This window comes from Cotesia glomerata, linkage group LG4, assembly GCF_020080835.1.
Source record: "Cotesia glomerata isolate CgM1 linkage group LG4, MPM_Cglom_v2.3, whole genome shotgun sequence".
In the NCBI taxonomy this organism is placed as follows: domain Eukaryota; kingdom Metazoa; phylum Arthropoda; class Insecta; order Hymenoptera; family Braconidae; genus Cotesia; species Cotesia glomerata.
Window position 1 is genome coordinate 14,878,152 of NC_058161.1, and position 17,018 is coordinate 14,895,169.

General features: G+C 27.5%; 1 protein-coding gene across 1 annotated transcript in view; it reads left to right on the top strand.

Annotated features, from left to right (window-relative positions):
• The window catches only part of LOC123262782 (eukaryotic translation initiation factor 5B), a 61,639-nt gene that overhangs the window by 5,291 nt on the left and 39,330 nt on the right, over positions 1 to 17,018 (top strand). Inside the window, exons 6-12 of the mRNA XM_044725197.1 lie at positions 34 to 251; positions 1,055 to 1,257; positions 1,330 to 1,595; positions 1,676 to 1,757; positions 1,847 to 2,028; positions 15,487 to 15,563; positions 15,910 to 16,117. Of these exons, the coding sequence (XP_044581132.1) occupies positions 34 to 251; positions 1,055 to 1,257; positions 1,330 to 1,595; positions 1,676 to 1,757; positions 1,847 to 2,028; positions 15,487 to 15,563; positions 15,910 to 16,117 (1,236 nt within the window). The remainder of the gene's footprint in view (positions 1 to 33; positions 252 to 1,054; positions 1,258 to 1,329; positions 1,596 to 1,675; positions 1,758 to 1,846; positions 2,029 to 15,486; positions 15,564 to 15,909; positions 16,118 to 17,018) is intronic.

The following is a 17,018-nucleotide window of genomic DNA, read 5'->3' on the forward strand; positions in this document are numbered from 1 at the left end:
ATATTAATTCTGTTTTAATTCATAAATTTACAGATTGCTGATAAAAAATTCAAACTACCAGGGTTATTAATAATCGACACACCTGGGCACGAGTCATTTAGTAATTTACGTAACCGTGGATCATCTCTCTGTGATATTGCAATATTAGTTGTTGATATTATGCATGGATTAGAGCCACAAACAGTCGAAAGTATTGGTCTTTTAAAAGAAAAAAAGTGTCCATTTGTTGTTGCCTTAAATAAAATAGATAGGTAATTATTCATTATTTTATTATCATCCAATAATTTTCATTTAAGGGGTTACCTCCATGGGTTTTCTTCAGGAAAAAATGGCCTATTTTCAACAATCTTGTTATAATAGAAAAAATGAAATATTTTATTCAAACTTTTTACTGTCTTAAAGATACATGCTTAATAAGAGATTACTGAAATTAAAAAAAAAAATATTAAAAACTCTGATAATGTGACGTCATTTCTAGTGAACGCTCAGAAAAAAGATGCGTCCGCGTGGACAGCAGAACTCCTAGCAGGATCATTTGAAGTAAAAAAAAAAAAATATGTGCTTTAGTTAAGATTTCAAACTAAGTCTTGAACAAAGGAAAAAAAAATGAAAATTGGATTTTTGGCAGAAATTTTTACAAAAAAATTAAAAATTTGACTAAAATTTCGCGGCATTTTTTTTAAATTAGTTGTAATTAAAAAAAAAAATCCTTCGTTCCAGACCTTGTAAATTATATATCGAAGACCTGTTCAAAATTTCATCAAGATCAGTTGAGTAGTTCTCGAGAAATCTTGGCCACCGTCTTTGAAAACATAGTTTTGAGAAAAACGTGTTCAAAGTTTTGAGTGACAATGAAATAGCGTCTTGAGGGCGCAACTTTTTAAAGCTGTGTCTCCGAAACTATTATTCGGATCGATTTGAAACTTTAGGACAATATTCTAGAGATGTTGTAGAATTTAATAAAACAAAAAAAATCGATTTTTTGTAACCGTGAAACCCATGTAACCCCTTAATTCCATTTAAATAATTTTATCACTTGAATTGTTAATTCCAGGTTATACGATTGGCAAACAATGAATCGTAAAGATATACAAGATATAATAAAATCTCAATCACAAAATACACAGCTTGAATTTGAAAGACGAACAAACGAAGTTATAGGACAATTCGCTGAAAAGGGATTGAACGCTGCGTTGTTTTATAAAAATCCTGATCCACGTAATTATGTGTCTCTTGTACCAACGAGCGCTATAACTGGTAATATACTTTTGTTAATATTTTTATGATAACATATTCCAATTGTTTATAATTTTTTTTTTTTTTTTTAAGGCGAGGGTATGGGTAATTTGTTATCATTGATCGTTGAATTTAGCCAAGGTCCATTAGCTAAACGTTTAATGTACAGCGAAGAATTACAAGCAACTGTTTTAGAAGTTAAAGTATTGCCTGGACTCGGTACAACAATTGATTGTATTCTAGTCAACGGATCACTGAGAGAAGGTGATACGATGATTGTCGCTGGTACTGATGGCCCTATCGTTACTCAAATCCGTTCATTACTTATGCCGCAACCACTTAAAGAATTACGAGTTAAGGTAAAGTATTTTGATTTTATTTTATAATCTACAGGACAAAATCATTTCGATTTTTATCTACTTTTTTTTATTTCAAATAGAATGCCTACATCGAGTATAGAGAAATAAAAGCAGCTCAAGGTGTTAAAATAGCAGCGAAAGATTTAGAAAAAGCTATTGCTGGTAAGCTTATAATTTGTAAATAAATCATTTGAGTTATTAATATTTTTTTTGGTTAATAATGCATTAATATTTGATTTTATTTTTTGCAGGATTAAATTTATTAGTCGCTCAAAAACCCGATGAAGTAGATTTATTGAAAGAAGAAATAGCTAGAGAATTATCCAAAGCATTAGGTAACATAAAATTAGCTGAACGTGGTGTATTTGTTCAAGCATCAACTTTAGGAGCTCTGGAAGCATTGCTAGACTTTTTAAAAACCAGTAAAATACCGGTAAGTTTAAAAATTATTATATTTTTTTATTTATTTTTCATAAAAAATATACAAAGCTCTTACACTAAATATATTTATTCTATCGAGATAAAAAAATTCATCCGTAGAAATTGCACATACTTCAGTATCTTAACATTGTTTATTATACATTGAGAGAAAAAGTTTCTTTTGAGGAAAATGAAAAATTTTGTAATAAGAAATTAATTTGTTAAAAATTCTAAACAATTTTATTTCTTAGCTGAAGAAATCAAAATTTTCTCTCCATAACTTTATTCTTGGAAAAAAAGTTTTCTAAATTTGGGAAAAAATAATTTTGAATAAAAATTCGCTAGTTGTCTATTTAAAAATTTTTTTTTCAAATCCCAAAAATCTCTTTTCAACAAAAAAGTTATTGTGAGAAAAATTTAGATTTCTTCAGCTAAGAAATAAAATTGTTGAAAATTTTTCTCTCAGTGCCGAACTAAAATTTTTTTTTATACTTTAAATGACTTTACCCAAACACTACCAATTTTTTGAAATGTATTTCTAATTCTTTCTATTACTCAATGTTACATTTTTTAATTCATCAGGCAAAAAATTTTAATATTTAATTGCAACATATTAAGGACTTTTAAAATATCTTAACTTGGTGATTTTAGAAAGCTCAATATTTTTATGACTAAATTCACCTGCATAATTATTATATAGTTGCTTCCATTCCTCATAATAGTACAATAAACTATTGTTTAGTTTATATTTAATGGAGATTTTTGTCTCACAACAACTTTTTTAACGTTATTTTTTGTATTTCCATTAATGGTTTGGTTATAATAGTACTTTGAGGGATTTTCACATAATTTTCTTTATCAAAGCAATTCTTATTTAACTATTTATGTTCTATTATTTAAATATTCGTTAATTAGATAATTAGCAATCTCTTTGATACCATATTTCTGGAATGTGTCCAATAAAATAGTATGTTTAACAGTATCAAAATCTTTAGCTAAATTAAGGAAAGCAACACCAATGACAATGTTGTCATAGAGTTTAAGTTAAAAAATTTATTTAAAATTGACTAATAGTAAAATCATTTTTTAATAAAATTTTATCAAGTCAATTTGTGTAATCTAAATTCGAATAATACAATTGTGAGATAGTATTGTATAGTATAACGGTTATAATGTGTAGTCACAAATGGTGATAAGGTTGTTTCGGCATTTAAAGTGTATGTGGACGCGGTAGTCGCAATGAACCACTTCCTTCTTAACAGTTTAGCAGGATACGGCTCATTGCTCATGTACTCTATGCATTTACTCTCTTTCTCTTTTATTATAAAACTACTTATTATCTATCGTATTTAACTATAATGTATAAATTTCAATATTATAACTCTTTATTTTTATTATTTTGTCGTAATAAAAATAATTATCTATTTATTTTATTACATTTTGTGCGTTTTGCGTTGAGTTAGTTTTGTATTTTTGTTCTAATGGGTTTAAAATTTATCCATCAATTTATTAATTTTGTGGAATAAAATTCCAATCACGATAAAATATCAATGAGAGTGTTTAGGGCGTTGACGGAAGTGATGTTTTTCATTTTAAATATGTCTAGAAATTTTTATGAATCCAGTAAGTGTTTTTGTAGAAAAAATTCGAGCGTATCTCAAAAAAGAAGATTTTTTTTCAACTAACTATGATATAAAAAAAAAACTAGACAGAGCAAATAGAAGAAAAAAAAGCATAAAAGAAAAATTGGGAACTAGTTCATTTCCTCTCGGAAAATTTAAATTTTTTTGACGGTAATTTTTTTATATTTATATTCTTCTAATATCTATTAAAACATGGTCCGAGAAGATATTTTTCGAAAAGTTTCTTGTCTCACAGAATACACGTAAACCAACCGGATGAAAGTCGTTGTGATTTTAACGAGAAGGAAGACTAACTTCCCGACGTGGAGATACGCTACGCCAACTCTCGACAAATATAATCCTAAAGAAATTGAGTGGGTGGGATAAAAAACAAAAATTATGAAATTTTATTTAAATTTAATAAATCAAGTTAGAAATTTTATTGATCTTATGCCTCTATTTTTAAAAAATTCATCTATATTTGTTGCTAGAAAATGATTCGATAAATTCTTAAGAAAAATTATTCATCTGATACAGATACATCAAGAGGTCTAAACTTGATATTAAATTATATTGGGAAAAAAAAAAAGAAAAAAAAAATTGAATATGAAGTGGAAGAAAAAAGTAATAAAGTTTGAGAGATATAGAAGAAAAAGAATGACGATTTAAAAGTCTTGTCTGTTATTTTATGTCTGAGCTAAAACCTGAAAGCCCTCAGGACCGGAAATGAACGGTGCATTTTATGGCTACCTTTATATAGTTAATTCGATCTCGTAGTGTTTGAATTATGTTTACCCAAAAATTAGTTAATTATATATATTTATCTGGATTTAAACATTTATTTTTTTTTTAATTATATACTCATATGCTTCTAAAGTATAAATGGGATTTTGAGGTGTAATTTTTTAAAAATCACCCTTGGACAATCATTTCGGTTTTTTATTCGAATTATTATTCTTCAAAGTTTTTTAATTTATTACTAAATGATAGAAATCCGTTTTTTAACTTCATTATTTCACTTCCGGATAAAAAAATTTTAAATCATTAAAAATTCGAATTTCTTTTTGTTGTTTACCTTAGAAACCGCAGGGTCTAATAGACAGGAAAAATAAGTCTTTATTTCCCGCTAAGAAAATTGAAAATTTTGTTTTTACAATAAAAAAAACTTCTTGATTAAAAAAAAAAAGTTTATTCAAAATTTCATTCTTCATTCATAATGTTTAGTTTTCTTGATTCAAAAAATCAACTTGCTTATCAATGAATTTAATTTCTTGAATCTTCAAAAAATTAATTCTTCATAGAAGAAAACAATTCTCTCAATAATCAAAATTGCAGTGCAAAAGTTTTTATCCAGTGCACGGAGAGAAAAATTTTGTTTGAAAGAAATGAGAAATGTGTTAAGAAATTAATTTGTTGAAAATTTTTAACAATTTTATTTGTTAGCTGAAAAAATGAAAATTTTTCACAGTAACTATCTTGTTAAAAAAAATTTTTCTAAATTTGGGAAAAATTAATTTTGGGTGACAATTCGCGACCGAAAATTAATTTTGGATGAAAAATATCGACCGAATATTTTTCGAACCGCTTCTTCTCATTTTTTACCAAAAAACCAGGATTTATCATTGATAAAATCATTGTAATTGTAACGTATAAGTACCAACAATTTTTCATATTTAATTTAATTTAATCGTACCATGATTTTTATTATTAACAATCTATCTATACTAATAAATGGAGAGCCAGTTTTTTTGACTGAAACGATCGGAATAGTACTTATACTATAAGTTGCAGCGTGTTTCGGAGAAGGTTTTAGTATATGATATGGTGGTGATTACTTATCCGGAACCTATATTTTTTTGATTTAGAAATAATGAGCTTTTATTGTAACTAAATTTATTCTATTCGATTGTCATTTGTTTAAAATAAATTTTTTAATTCTATTGGTTATGTTTACATACTAGGCAGATTTTTTCACTTATGAGACCTGCAATTTCTTTAACTGAAACTTTCAATGCTCATTACAAATTTTTTTTTTTTCACATCAATTATTATTCATTTTTGTAAGAAAAACACGGGAATGTTATAATGATTGCACATTGAAAGTTACAATGAATATTAGCTATAATAATTACATGGATAACAGGTGCATGTCAATTTGATAGAATTGGGAATCTGTGCAAGTCAAAACAATACTATAATCAAATTTCAAGCCTAGATCTAAAAATGCAGTTCTATAAAGCGCCCAGTGGAGCGAGCGAGTAACAGCTAGTTTAAAATATACTACTTAATTTAGCTTATAACCCGTCAAAACTATCGAAACTATACAACAAAAATTTTGATCAAAACAAACTAAGTTGAGATGTTTACTTATCGCGTACGTTTTTCACGTTGCTCATTTGTTTTTAAATAATTTAATCGGCCACACTGTATAAGTAATTAAAAAACATCCTATAATTAATAAAAATAATATCAAGACTATTGGATAGAAAAGTAGAAACCGCCCCAACATAAGTTTATCCGTTCTAGTGTTGATCTGGCATTACAAGTGTTTACTTATTTTAGGCAAATTTTTTTTCTGTATTTTGAAAATATTACTTAATTTTCCGTTTGTTTAATTATTCTAGCGTGCAATCATAGAGTTGAGATAAAATCAATTAGACAGACCCAAATGGTTTAGGCAAAATAAAAATAATATCAGGTTTACTGAATAAAAAATTAGGAAAACGGTTGACCCTGAAGGCCATCCCTGCAACTTCCCGCTAATTCCATACTTAGGCGCTTAAAATTGCACCAATTATGTTTTTGAGCTCTTCGAGCTTAAAAATACAATTTATCGGTTATTTTGAGCTCTCCGAGCTCAAAGAGATTGCTTTCCTATGCTTTTGAGCTCTTCGAGCTCAAAAGTCTGATAGAGATTTGATAAGACACTATTTTTTGAATTTTTAAACCGCAATAACTTTTGAATGAATAAATCGATTTTCACGCGGTTGGCAGCATTCGACGCAGTTTTTCAAGCCTCACAAAGAATATCAAATTTTGAATTGATCGTGCAAGGAATTTCGGAGTTATTCCGAAATAACACTTTTTTCGGTTTTCTTTCGTTCATGATATCTCTCGAACGAATCAACCGATTTTGACCGGACTGGTGGCGATCGACGTGGTTTTTCGAGGTTAAGAGCTGATTAGTTTTTGGAATTGAACCATAAAGCCGTTTAAAAGTTATTCCAAAAAAACCACATTTGAAAAAAAATTTTTTTTCAGTTTTTTGAAGATTTCTCAAAATCTATTGATCTGAATCAGTCCAAATAGTTTTCAAAATCTAAGTTTGGTCAAGCCCTTTCGAATGGCACCAACCACGATGAAATCGGTCAAGCCGTTCAAAAGTTATAAGCGGTTCACATACTTTCACACACACACACACACACACACACACACACACACACACACACACACACACACACACACACACACACACACACACACACACACACATACACACACACATACATACATACATACATACAAACACCGTGACAACCTCACGGGGATAGTCAGGGAAGCTTCCTGTGACCTTCAAACGTCGAGATCTGATGAAAACTCGATTTTTGCAAAACGGGGTGAAAACAATAACTTCCCGATTTTTTAAAATCTTCAATTTTCTTAGCGGGAAGTTAAAAATTTAAAGCCGCCCCTAACTCATTGTAAACCCGTTCTACGGTCAAACTAATATTTCACGTATTCCGTCGTTTTAGTCACAATTTTTATGACTAGTGTATTTCTGTTACGAAAAATTAACCGTTTTTAGATTTTTTACGGCGCTTATTAAAATTAAATAAGAAACTTAATACTCTATTTGAATACTAAGCCGTCGTTGCAGTTTCCGGCATGACAGAAATACGATAGTACCTTCTAAGTTTTCATTTCCGGACTTCCTGGATTTACAACTCTATTCTTTCTCGCCATTTTACTGTAATTCTATTTTCTTCTTGTTCTATTCTTGTATTAGTCTCATTTTTAATGTATTTTACAGAATATTAAGAAATCGGAAATGCAAGTTTTCTAATCAGAAAATTGAAAAAATTTTATAAATTTTTACGATAACTTTCAAATCAATATCAAAGTTTTCGGAAATTTTTTATCCTATATTATAAAATAGATGAAAGTCTTGAAGTTAGCCAAAGGTCGAAACTCGCAAAAAACGGGCCACGATAAAAAATATTTTTTGTTATCTAAATTTAAATGTAAATGCCATTAATTTAACAGGTGATTTTTTTATTTTAACTTCTTAAATATAAAATTAGAAAAAGATTTTTTTTATCTATAACAATAGCTGCTTTTTTCCCAGATATATATTTATTCTAATATATTTTGTTATATTTTTCATGCATATTATAGAAATCTAAAGGTTAAAGGATTATGATAATTCGGAAATTACTTGATTATTATTTGATTTTTTTAAGCTCTTTGAATTCATGGATGCTGGAAAACTTATAAGATGAAATGCATAGTTCACTTATTCTCGGATTTTATTATTATTATATTTATTTCCGCCTTAAACCTCATTATCCTGTGTACAAATCTTATCCTTCCTACATCCGTCTTTACAGCTTAACAATCTTAAGTACATACTTCCAAATTACAAACACTTGAAATACAAACCATTCATTCATGAAAATCTTTTACCGGATGTGACGCATTATAGTTGCGTATTTCATTCATTTTTCAATTTTTACAAATGTTGGAAACCTTGTAAAAAGGTTGAAATTACATTTCTCATTACTTTTAAAAAATTGATCGATTAAATCTTTTAAAAGTTTATTTGAATAAATTTGAGAAATAAACTTTCATTTATTGTGCGGTAGTAACTGCTAAGTCTTCAATTAATTAATTCAAAAATTTTTTTTAACTTCAATTCAATTATGAATTTTATATTGTAAAAGCACTGGTAGAAAGATATGTTAATAGTTAATAAGCTTTATTAATTGTTAATAAGTGATATTTAAACATAATATGATTTTATAAATATTTATTAACTATTGATAAATACAATTTCCTTTCAAAAATATTTATTAATTAATAATGGTATATAGTTGAGAAAACGATTAGTTTTCTTTTTTTTTTTTTTTTTTAATTAAAGCGGCTCTGGAAGAAATGTTCCCTAAGGGCCACCAATACAAAAATACATAAAAACATATTTATGTTTATTAACTGAATAAATTGTTATCAGACAAGGAAATGTGTTAACAATTAATAAATTCTTTTATCAATGTAGAATTATCGTTCAAACAACTTTTTTTTTTTTTTTTTTTTTTTTTTTTTTTTTATATATATATATATTAGCTTCTTATAGTAATATTTGAATCATTTCGAAAAGTTATTGGCTTTAGTTTGATTTTCAAAATGCGAATTTTCATTACCTGGAAAAAACTAAATTAATAAATGTATTCAGCATAACATTAAATATTACAAAGGATAATGTTAAAAAACGTAAAAGCCAAAATTTATAATTTAATAGTGCAAAAAAGTGTTTACAATAGTGAATATCAGACTGTTACTTGTTAAAAATTATAGTTTCGAACAATAAAAAGTACTAAGTCAATAATTATACTTTAGTTTTTATCGTTGCCGTTAAAATTTACTATTTCACTTAGTAACTATCGACGTTGGTAATATTAAATTAAAAACTTTTGCTAGAGGAATTAAGTAACCTTTCTTGATAATTTTTACACTGATAAAAAAACTATCTTGATTAAAAAAAAATATTTTTGATCCAAGAAAATTAATTTGAAGAGAACTAGTTGTCTTACTTCAATAAATTCTTGTCTTTAATTCATGTTTTCTTCAATAAAGAATAATTTTATTTCATTTCAAGAATTATTGATTGTTGATTCAAAAACAAATTTTTTCATTTATGATGTTATTTGTTTAAGTCAGAAAAAAACTTTGAAGTAAAAAAATTTGTATTTTTCTATATGCCGAAAAATATTTATTAATACAGAGAATAGCAAAAATACAAAAATTTATATGGGTGATTCTCTATAAGGATGTTTTTTGCTGTCCCGGGCATGTTTTTATTAGAAAAATTGTTATTTTGTTACTAAAAAAAATTTATTATGAAAGAAAAAAAACATTTCTATTTGGAACATTCAAAACTAAAATGAAATAAATTTTGGTTTTTTTGCTATAAATTCGTAAACCACCAAAATAACAGTCCCCTGGGCTGTCCCATTCCCAAAATTGAAACTTTAAGATTAAATTTTAAGTTATTTGTCCATAATATATAATTTGGTCCATAATGTTTATAAACTTAATTAGTTAACTAACAATCTTTTTTAATAAAAAGTACCGAAAATTAAATTGTTTCATTAAATTCATTAAACCAAAGTTTGTCCCAAGCATCACAAGAACAGTCTCCTGCCAAATATTCAAAGCTAAAAAAAAAAATCCAACGTGTTATTTTACCTTTTGTTAGGTTTATAAGGACCTAACTAGACTTGAGTTAATAATCATAGGGCTGTTAGCGCTTTATCACCGTTTTATTTAGTGTCAAAACACCGTTTGTGCTGGAAATATGTGTCTGGGCCACTTCAAAACTCAGTCCCCTGGCAACTATTTTTATTTATAATTTATTTATAAAAGTGGATCCATAAGTCTTAATATTATTCTCATTAATGTAAATATTAATTGAGAACTTGAAAAGTTGAATGCATTGAAATAGTTTGCTTGATTTTTCTCAATTTGATAAAAAAAAAAAAAAAAAACAGTCCCCTGGCAAACAGTCCCCTGTCATGTTATATGGCAAAAGACACAAAAATATCGAAAAAACAAAAATTAATTTGGCTGTTTATTTATTATCATTAAGCTGATAGTTTTTTAGCCCTTGTTAATTTTTTTTCTATTAAAATCAAAAATAATTTGGTCGGACAATTTTGTACAGATTTAAGACGTCCTTACAGAGAATCACCCATATGCTTAAAACAAGTAAAATAATATCTTAATTCAAGAGTCGCGCTATACTTGGAACAAGTCGGTAACATCTTGAACCAATGTTACCGTCTATCTTAATTCAAGAGAAAGAAATTCTTGGGCGAAGATGTATATTTCTTATTTGAAAACAACCAAGTTCCTTGATTCAAAAATCAATTTCTTAAATTAAGAGAATTGAACTACTTAAAACAAAAATTTTTCCCATTAGCACCCAAACATTTATATATATACATCAGTGTTTGCAGCTGAAATTATAATGTGTGATAATAAAGGCTTATAAAACTCGTAGAAATTCATACCAAAAGCTGACGAAGCATGTATCAGACAATTCATATCCGCTCCCATGTCTCCTAAACGTGCTTAACCGGTAAGAAGACAATGCAAGGAAGTTTAACTTAAAGAAGAACAAAGACATCATCTTTTCCGAACATCACTAAAAATGTGATATTTTAATAGTTTTATTGAAAAAAAAAAAAAACAAAAATCTTTTATAGTTTCCATTTTTGTTTGTAACATTTTTCTCTATAACTTTCAGAATTCTTTTTATTGAAATTTTTCAAACTTATTTTTATTTATCTAATGAATAAATATTTTATAGATGATTTCTGTTTTATAGTTAAAAATCAACCTCTTAAATTTTTTATTGCTGTTGCAATTAATTTTATAAAAAAAAAAAAAAGTAATCTGGTCTGAAAATTTAAGGCATTATTTTCAAATGTAGTTTTATTCAAAACTTTCTTTAATGACATAATTTTTAAGTTTTTTACGTTCTAAAAATCGGTAAATTTTTTTCCTATGTGCACATAATTATAGCCGAATTTACTGAGTAAAGAAAATACCGCAAAATATTTGAATTAAAAATTACGTAAATTAGCAACTACAACAAAATTTTTTTTTCTTTCACTTTAATTTATGAATTCGCAGTAGAATATATTTTTTTATAAAATTTAAATCAGTATTATAAGTCGTATCCTTTTTGAATTTTCATTTTTTTTTCATTCGGTAGAGATGTCTCTTGCAAAACACAAAGCAAAATGAAAATCATTAATCAGTAAGATTTATCGATAACATTTCAAAGCGTGCATTTAAATGAAATAAATTCGATTAATTAAAAATCAATTCGTGTTAGTAATTCTAGTCTTTAGATATTAAGACATTTGATAAGTGAAAAAGAGTCGATTGACAATCATTGCACGCGCCTATATCATATTCTACGAATAATCGGTATGTGTCTATAAATATATACATGTCTTGAGTATATATATATATTTAAAAGTATACATGTATTATAGGATAACGTTAATAAATATAAGAGACGGGAAAAATAATCCACTCAAAGAATCGTTAATTATCTTATGCCATTGTGTTTCATTGTTTCTTCCTTTGGTTCGAAGAATTATGATTGTTAATAACCACTTCCATTGATTATTTTTCGAGAATGAACTCTGGTAATTAGAGTATAGCTTCAGTTCTAATAGATACAAATCATTTATTTATTAATTAATTAGAATCAAAATATAAAGTTTGGTTACGGAAAATCGCAATTTTTTTGAAGCCTTCAAATTTTTTGAATTGAATAGAGATTTTTTGGCAAAAATTTGTAAAAATGAATTGAGTGCACTGCAACAAAAGTGAATAATTAATCATTAAACAATTGTTTTTTTTTTTTTTTTTTTTTTTAATAAAATTTATGAGACTTAGTTCAGCCCGCATTGTATTAATTTTTATCTTATTATTTCACATACCCGCATTTTAGTCACATTAATCGTTTTTTTTTCTTATTCGTTTCTTGGTTGTTCATTGATACTTTTTTTTTGTAAACATGTTTTTTAACTTGCCTGTTTAAACTTGCTATGAAAGCAAAAATTGTTTTAAATTGATACTAAATTTTTCAACACATTCATAATTATTATTATTACAATCTCAATTTTTTTTATGACTACAAAATTGAAAATTTGGATATTAATTGTCATCATTTTTAATCAGATTTATTCAATCATATAATGAACGAACGACCTTTGAGTACCTCGTTTTTATTTCATTTTAAAAATTCAACTTACAAAAAATAAAAATTTATCTTTTTTGTAAACTAATTTTAACGAAGTTTAAACATTTTGTTCAGTTTTTTTATCAAAAGAACAGAATCATAAAAAAAAAAAAAAACGTTTTATCGGAAAATTTTTTACGATTTTATAAATATTGACTAATACGATTTGAATGGGGCTTACAGCAGTCAGCGCAGTTTTTTGAGCACAGAAATTTATCGGTCGATCGGCGGACCATCAGCTATTTCAGGGGGCGTATTTTACCTATAGCGGCTTATTTTGTTCCTCCTCTTATTCATTTTACTTATCATTGTTATATTTTCAAGTTATTTCTCGAAATAGTTAACTTTATAAAATCATGTTACACGTCAATTAAATAAATCACTTAATACTTTTTAAATTTTCAACTGAGTGCTTTTTTTTATATTTTGTATGAAGGAATTTTCTAAAATGTGTTTCTCTTTTACTTTTGGGCAGAAAAAATTACTTTGGATGTCATTACGACGAAAGTAAGATAGTAAAAGTGACTAATTATGACCGCGATGTGTCTGACCCCTTTATGTTTGTTTATAGGTGCGTATTCTACGCATCTTGCGTGACTGAGGAATACGCGAGCTATCATTACATACATTTTACTATACGGTTCAGTTGCATACGAGAAACGTGCGTCAGATGTTATTTTTGGTAAAACGCGTTTAGTCTCTCTGTCACATCATCCCCGCTTTTTTTTTAATTATTTTTTTTTATTTTACATTGTTTTTCTAAACAAGAAAAATTTTTAACTTCCGGCTATGAAAATCGATGATTAAAAAAAACGGGAATGTGTGTATGTATGTATGTGTGTGTCTTTTTTTTCTTCAGTTTATTGTTTATGATAGCCCTCTGCACGAATAAATGATCCCTTCTTCCTCTTTTTTCTTTCTACCCATTTTATTGATCTTTCCTATCACCAGCGTTGTTAGCAGTTTGTATTCGGAATCCATAAACAATATTCCTCTATAGTTTTTTACATTTTCTTCATTTCCTATTTTGAGTATTGGCATTAGTCTCGCGATTTTCCACTCTTCCTGTACTTTACTCTCATTCCATAATTTGTTCACTATTTTCTGGGTCCATGAGATTGCGCTATCGGTCATGTTCTTGATAAATTCTGCTGCCATCCCGTCTTCTCTTGGTGCTTCATTTCTTTTCATTTTTCTTATCTCTAATCTGTTAAAGTTCTTTTCTAACTCAGGAGCCCTTTAGGCTGTCATCATCCTCTACGTTATCCCACTCATTTTCATTATCTTCCTTCTCTTCATCGCTTTCTATCTTCTCATTCATCAGTTTTCTGAAGCGTCTTTTCGATTACTTCCCTAGTATTTTGTTGTTCAACACACTTTTTTTCCTTCCTCGAAATTTGTTGATGGCTTCCTATTAATGTGACATGTCTTTGGCTTTATTTATCTCTCTGCATAGCCTTTCCTTCCATTTCTCCTTACTTTCTGCTTGTATTTTTCTGTATTTTATCTTCTACTCTTACACAGGATTTCTTTGGTTGCTTTGCTCTTTTTTTTTTTTTTTATAAACGCACTTAGTTTTTTCCATACTTCTTCTCTTCTTCTTTTGCAGTCTTCATTATACTATTTCTTCCTTATCGTTTTGCAGTTAAGTTTGTTTTCATTCTCTTTTATCTTCATCACCGCTTTACCTGGCCCTTTGATCACTATTTCCAAGATATCACCCTATTCTAGTTTATTTTTCTCTTGGATTTTTTCTTCTAACAAACTGAGTATTGCCTCTGTATTTTTTGATACAATTCTGTTATTCCATATTATCTTCATTCCATTTTCTTCTTCAGTGTTACTTTCTTTATTATCACTCGATCTTTTTCGATTTATTTTTTTTATCCCGACTACTTGCCCTCCATTTATTCTTCCTTATTTACATTTATCTTTTTTCCATTTCCTCAGCGTATTCTTTTGTCCTGAATATTCTGGATTTTGTCTTGTTTGCTTTTTCTTCCTCTACTTTTTTCCAGTCGTCAGCTTGATTGTCTTTTTATTTTTCTCTTGCTTCATTTTGATTTCTTGTATTTCATAGAAGTTCGTTCAATTTGATTCCGTGTTTTTTTTGCTACTGTTCGTTATCGATCTATGCTTCATTTTCACGTTCAATAATCAGCAGTTCCACTATTTTGTTTCTCACTATTTCTAGTAATAATGTTGTTACCTTATGTTAGATGTTCTAAATTCCCATTATGTTCGCTAAACAGCACATAGATTTGCATTTTTCGGCTGCGTTTTCTAATTCTAGTATCGTATTCTTACCTTCTGTTGCACTGTTTTCCGGATCTGTTACCGAATTTTTATCCTCTTCCTTGTCCAGTTTATCGGTTTCTTGATCAGTCATGCTGCTTTTTGTTCCCATCTTTGTTGTATTTGGACATACTTATGCTTCTCGTCAGTCTTACTTGGGTACTTATTTTTTCAAGCATATGTTTTATGTTTACTACTTGAGATTCTTTAGCTTTTCTCTTTATTATTACTCCTGGCCTTTTTTTCTTCGTCTTATTTGTACTTCCTGCTGCCTGTGTCTTTTTTTGACTTCCTTTTTTTTTTTTTTAATTTCCCGCTTCTCTAAGTCCCTTCGTTGCTTTCGCTGTATCGTTCGCGCAATTGCTTAACGTTTGTTCGTCTACAACGACTTTCTTTGCAATAGTGTCTTCCTCAACGCCATTTTTTTTTAATATTTAATATTATCAATTAATTAGCTTTTTTTTTTGTAACATACTTAATCATTTTTAATTATAAATTTTTTGTATTTTTTATGTTACAGTATGCTGGAATAAGAATTGGTCCAGTAGTGAAAAAAGACGTAATGAAAGCATCTATAATGTTAGAGCATAATAGCCAGTGAGTATTAATAATTATTATTATTGTTATTATTACACGGGAAAAAAATTGACGACAAGATAATTTTTCTTAATTTAAGAAATTTTTAAGAGGATAGAAGTGACCTCGAAAATGTCTTAAACGAAGTAAAATGATATTTTGAATTTAAAAAAATTATACATTTTTATACTTCACTGAACAGTAGAATAACTTGAATTCAAAAATTTTTCATTTGAATAAAATTAAAACTTTGGGTTTAGTTTAAAATAGAATTTCGGCGATAAATATTTTTTTTCTGTGTTTTTTCTATATTATTACACTTATTTGAAATTTCAATTGATTTTTCTTAATCTTCATTATTTGACAGATACGCAACAATTTTAGCATTCGATGTAAAAATTGAACGTGACGCTCAAGAGCTCGCAGACTCATTAGGTGTTAAAATATTCCAAGCGGATATAATTTATCATTTATTCGATAAATTTATCGCCTATCGAGAGGAACTGAAACAACGTAGAAGAGAGGAATTCAAACATATTGCAGTGTTTCCGTGCAAATTCCGAGTCTTACCTCAGGTAAATTTCATTTTAAGAATAAAAATTTTTTTACATATTAATTTAAAGTTATGTTTGATAAAATACAAGCATCGATATATCAGCCTTCAATATATTATTCAAGAATATTTTTACGTATTAACAATTTCCTCATTATTTTTTTTTTTAATTAAGAAAAATAATTTATTTATCCTGAGTAATTTTTTTAAAACCAATTAACTTCTTTAATTATTTTTAAAATAATAATTAGATAAAAAAATATTATCGGCTAATTAATTATTGAACTATCATAATAAAATTGTTTATATGTTATTCGACTCGATGACAGATTAAAAAAGGTTTATCTCAATACTGTTTAATATTTATTATTAGCAATATATTTATATAATATATATATACGCTATGAAGAGCTTATCAGTGCCGGATGTTAAACCGCAGACGAACAGGAAGTCGAATCACGACCCCATTTTCTTCATAAACCACAACCAATAGCTTTCGTAATATTTACTTTAGCTTATTTTTTTTTATTCATTAAAATATTTGATCTATTTTATTTATATCGGTATTTTCAATAATATTCAAAATTTATTTTAATATTTCTTATCGAATAGCTATTTTTTAATAATTGAGAAATCAAGTTAACAGAAATTTAATATCTTAAAACAAAAAAAAAAAAAATTATCTATATTTACTATCTTGCATTAAAAAATGCAGAGCGCGCTTGACCAAATGACTTAATATTACATTTAATGTCTTAATTAAATCTGTGTATACTATATTTTTAAATATAAATTGAAATGTGAGCTCAAAAGCAAATAAACAAATAAAATAAAGAAACATGTATGCAATGTTCATACGATTTAATACGATACTACTCGCACGCGCGATAACCGATTCTACGAACTTTTTTTGCCATCGTATA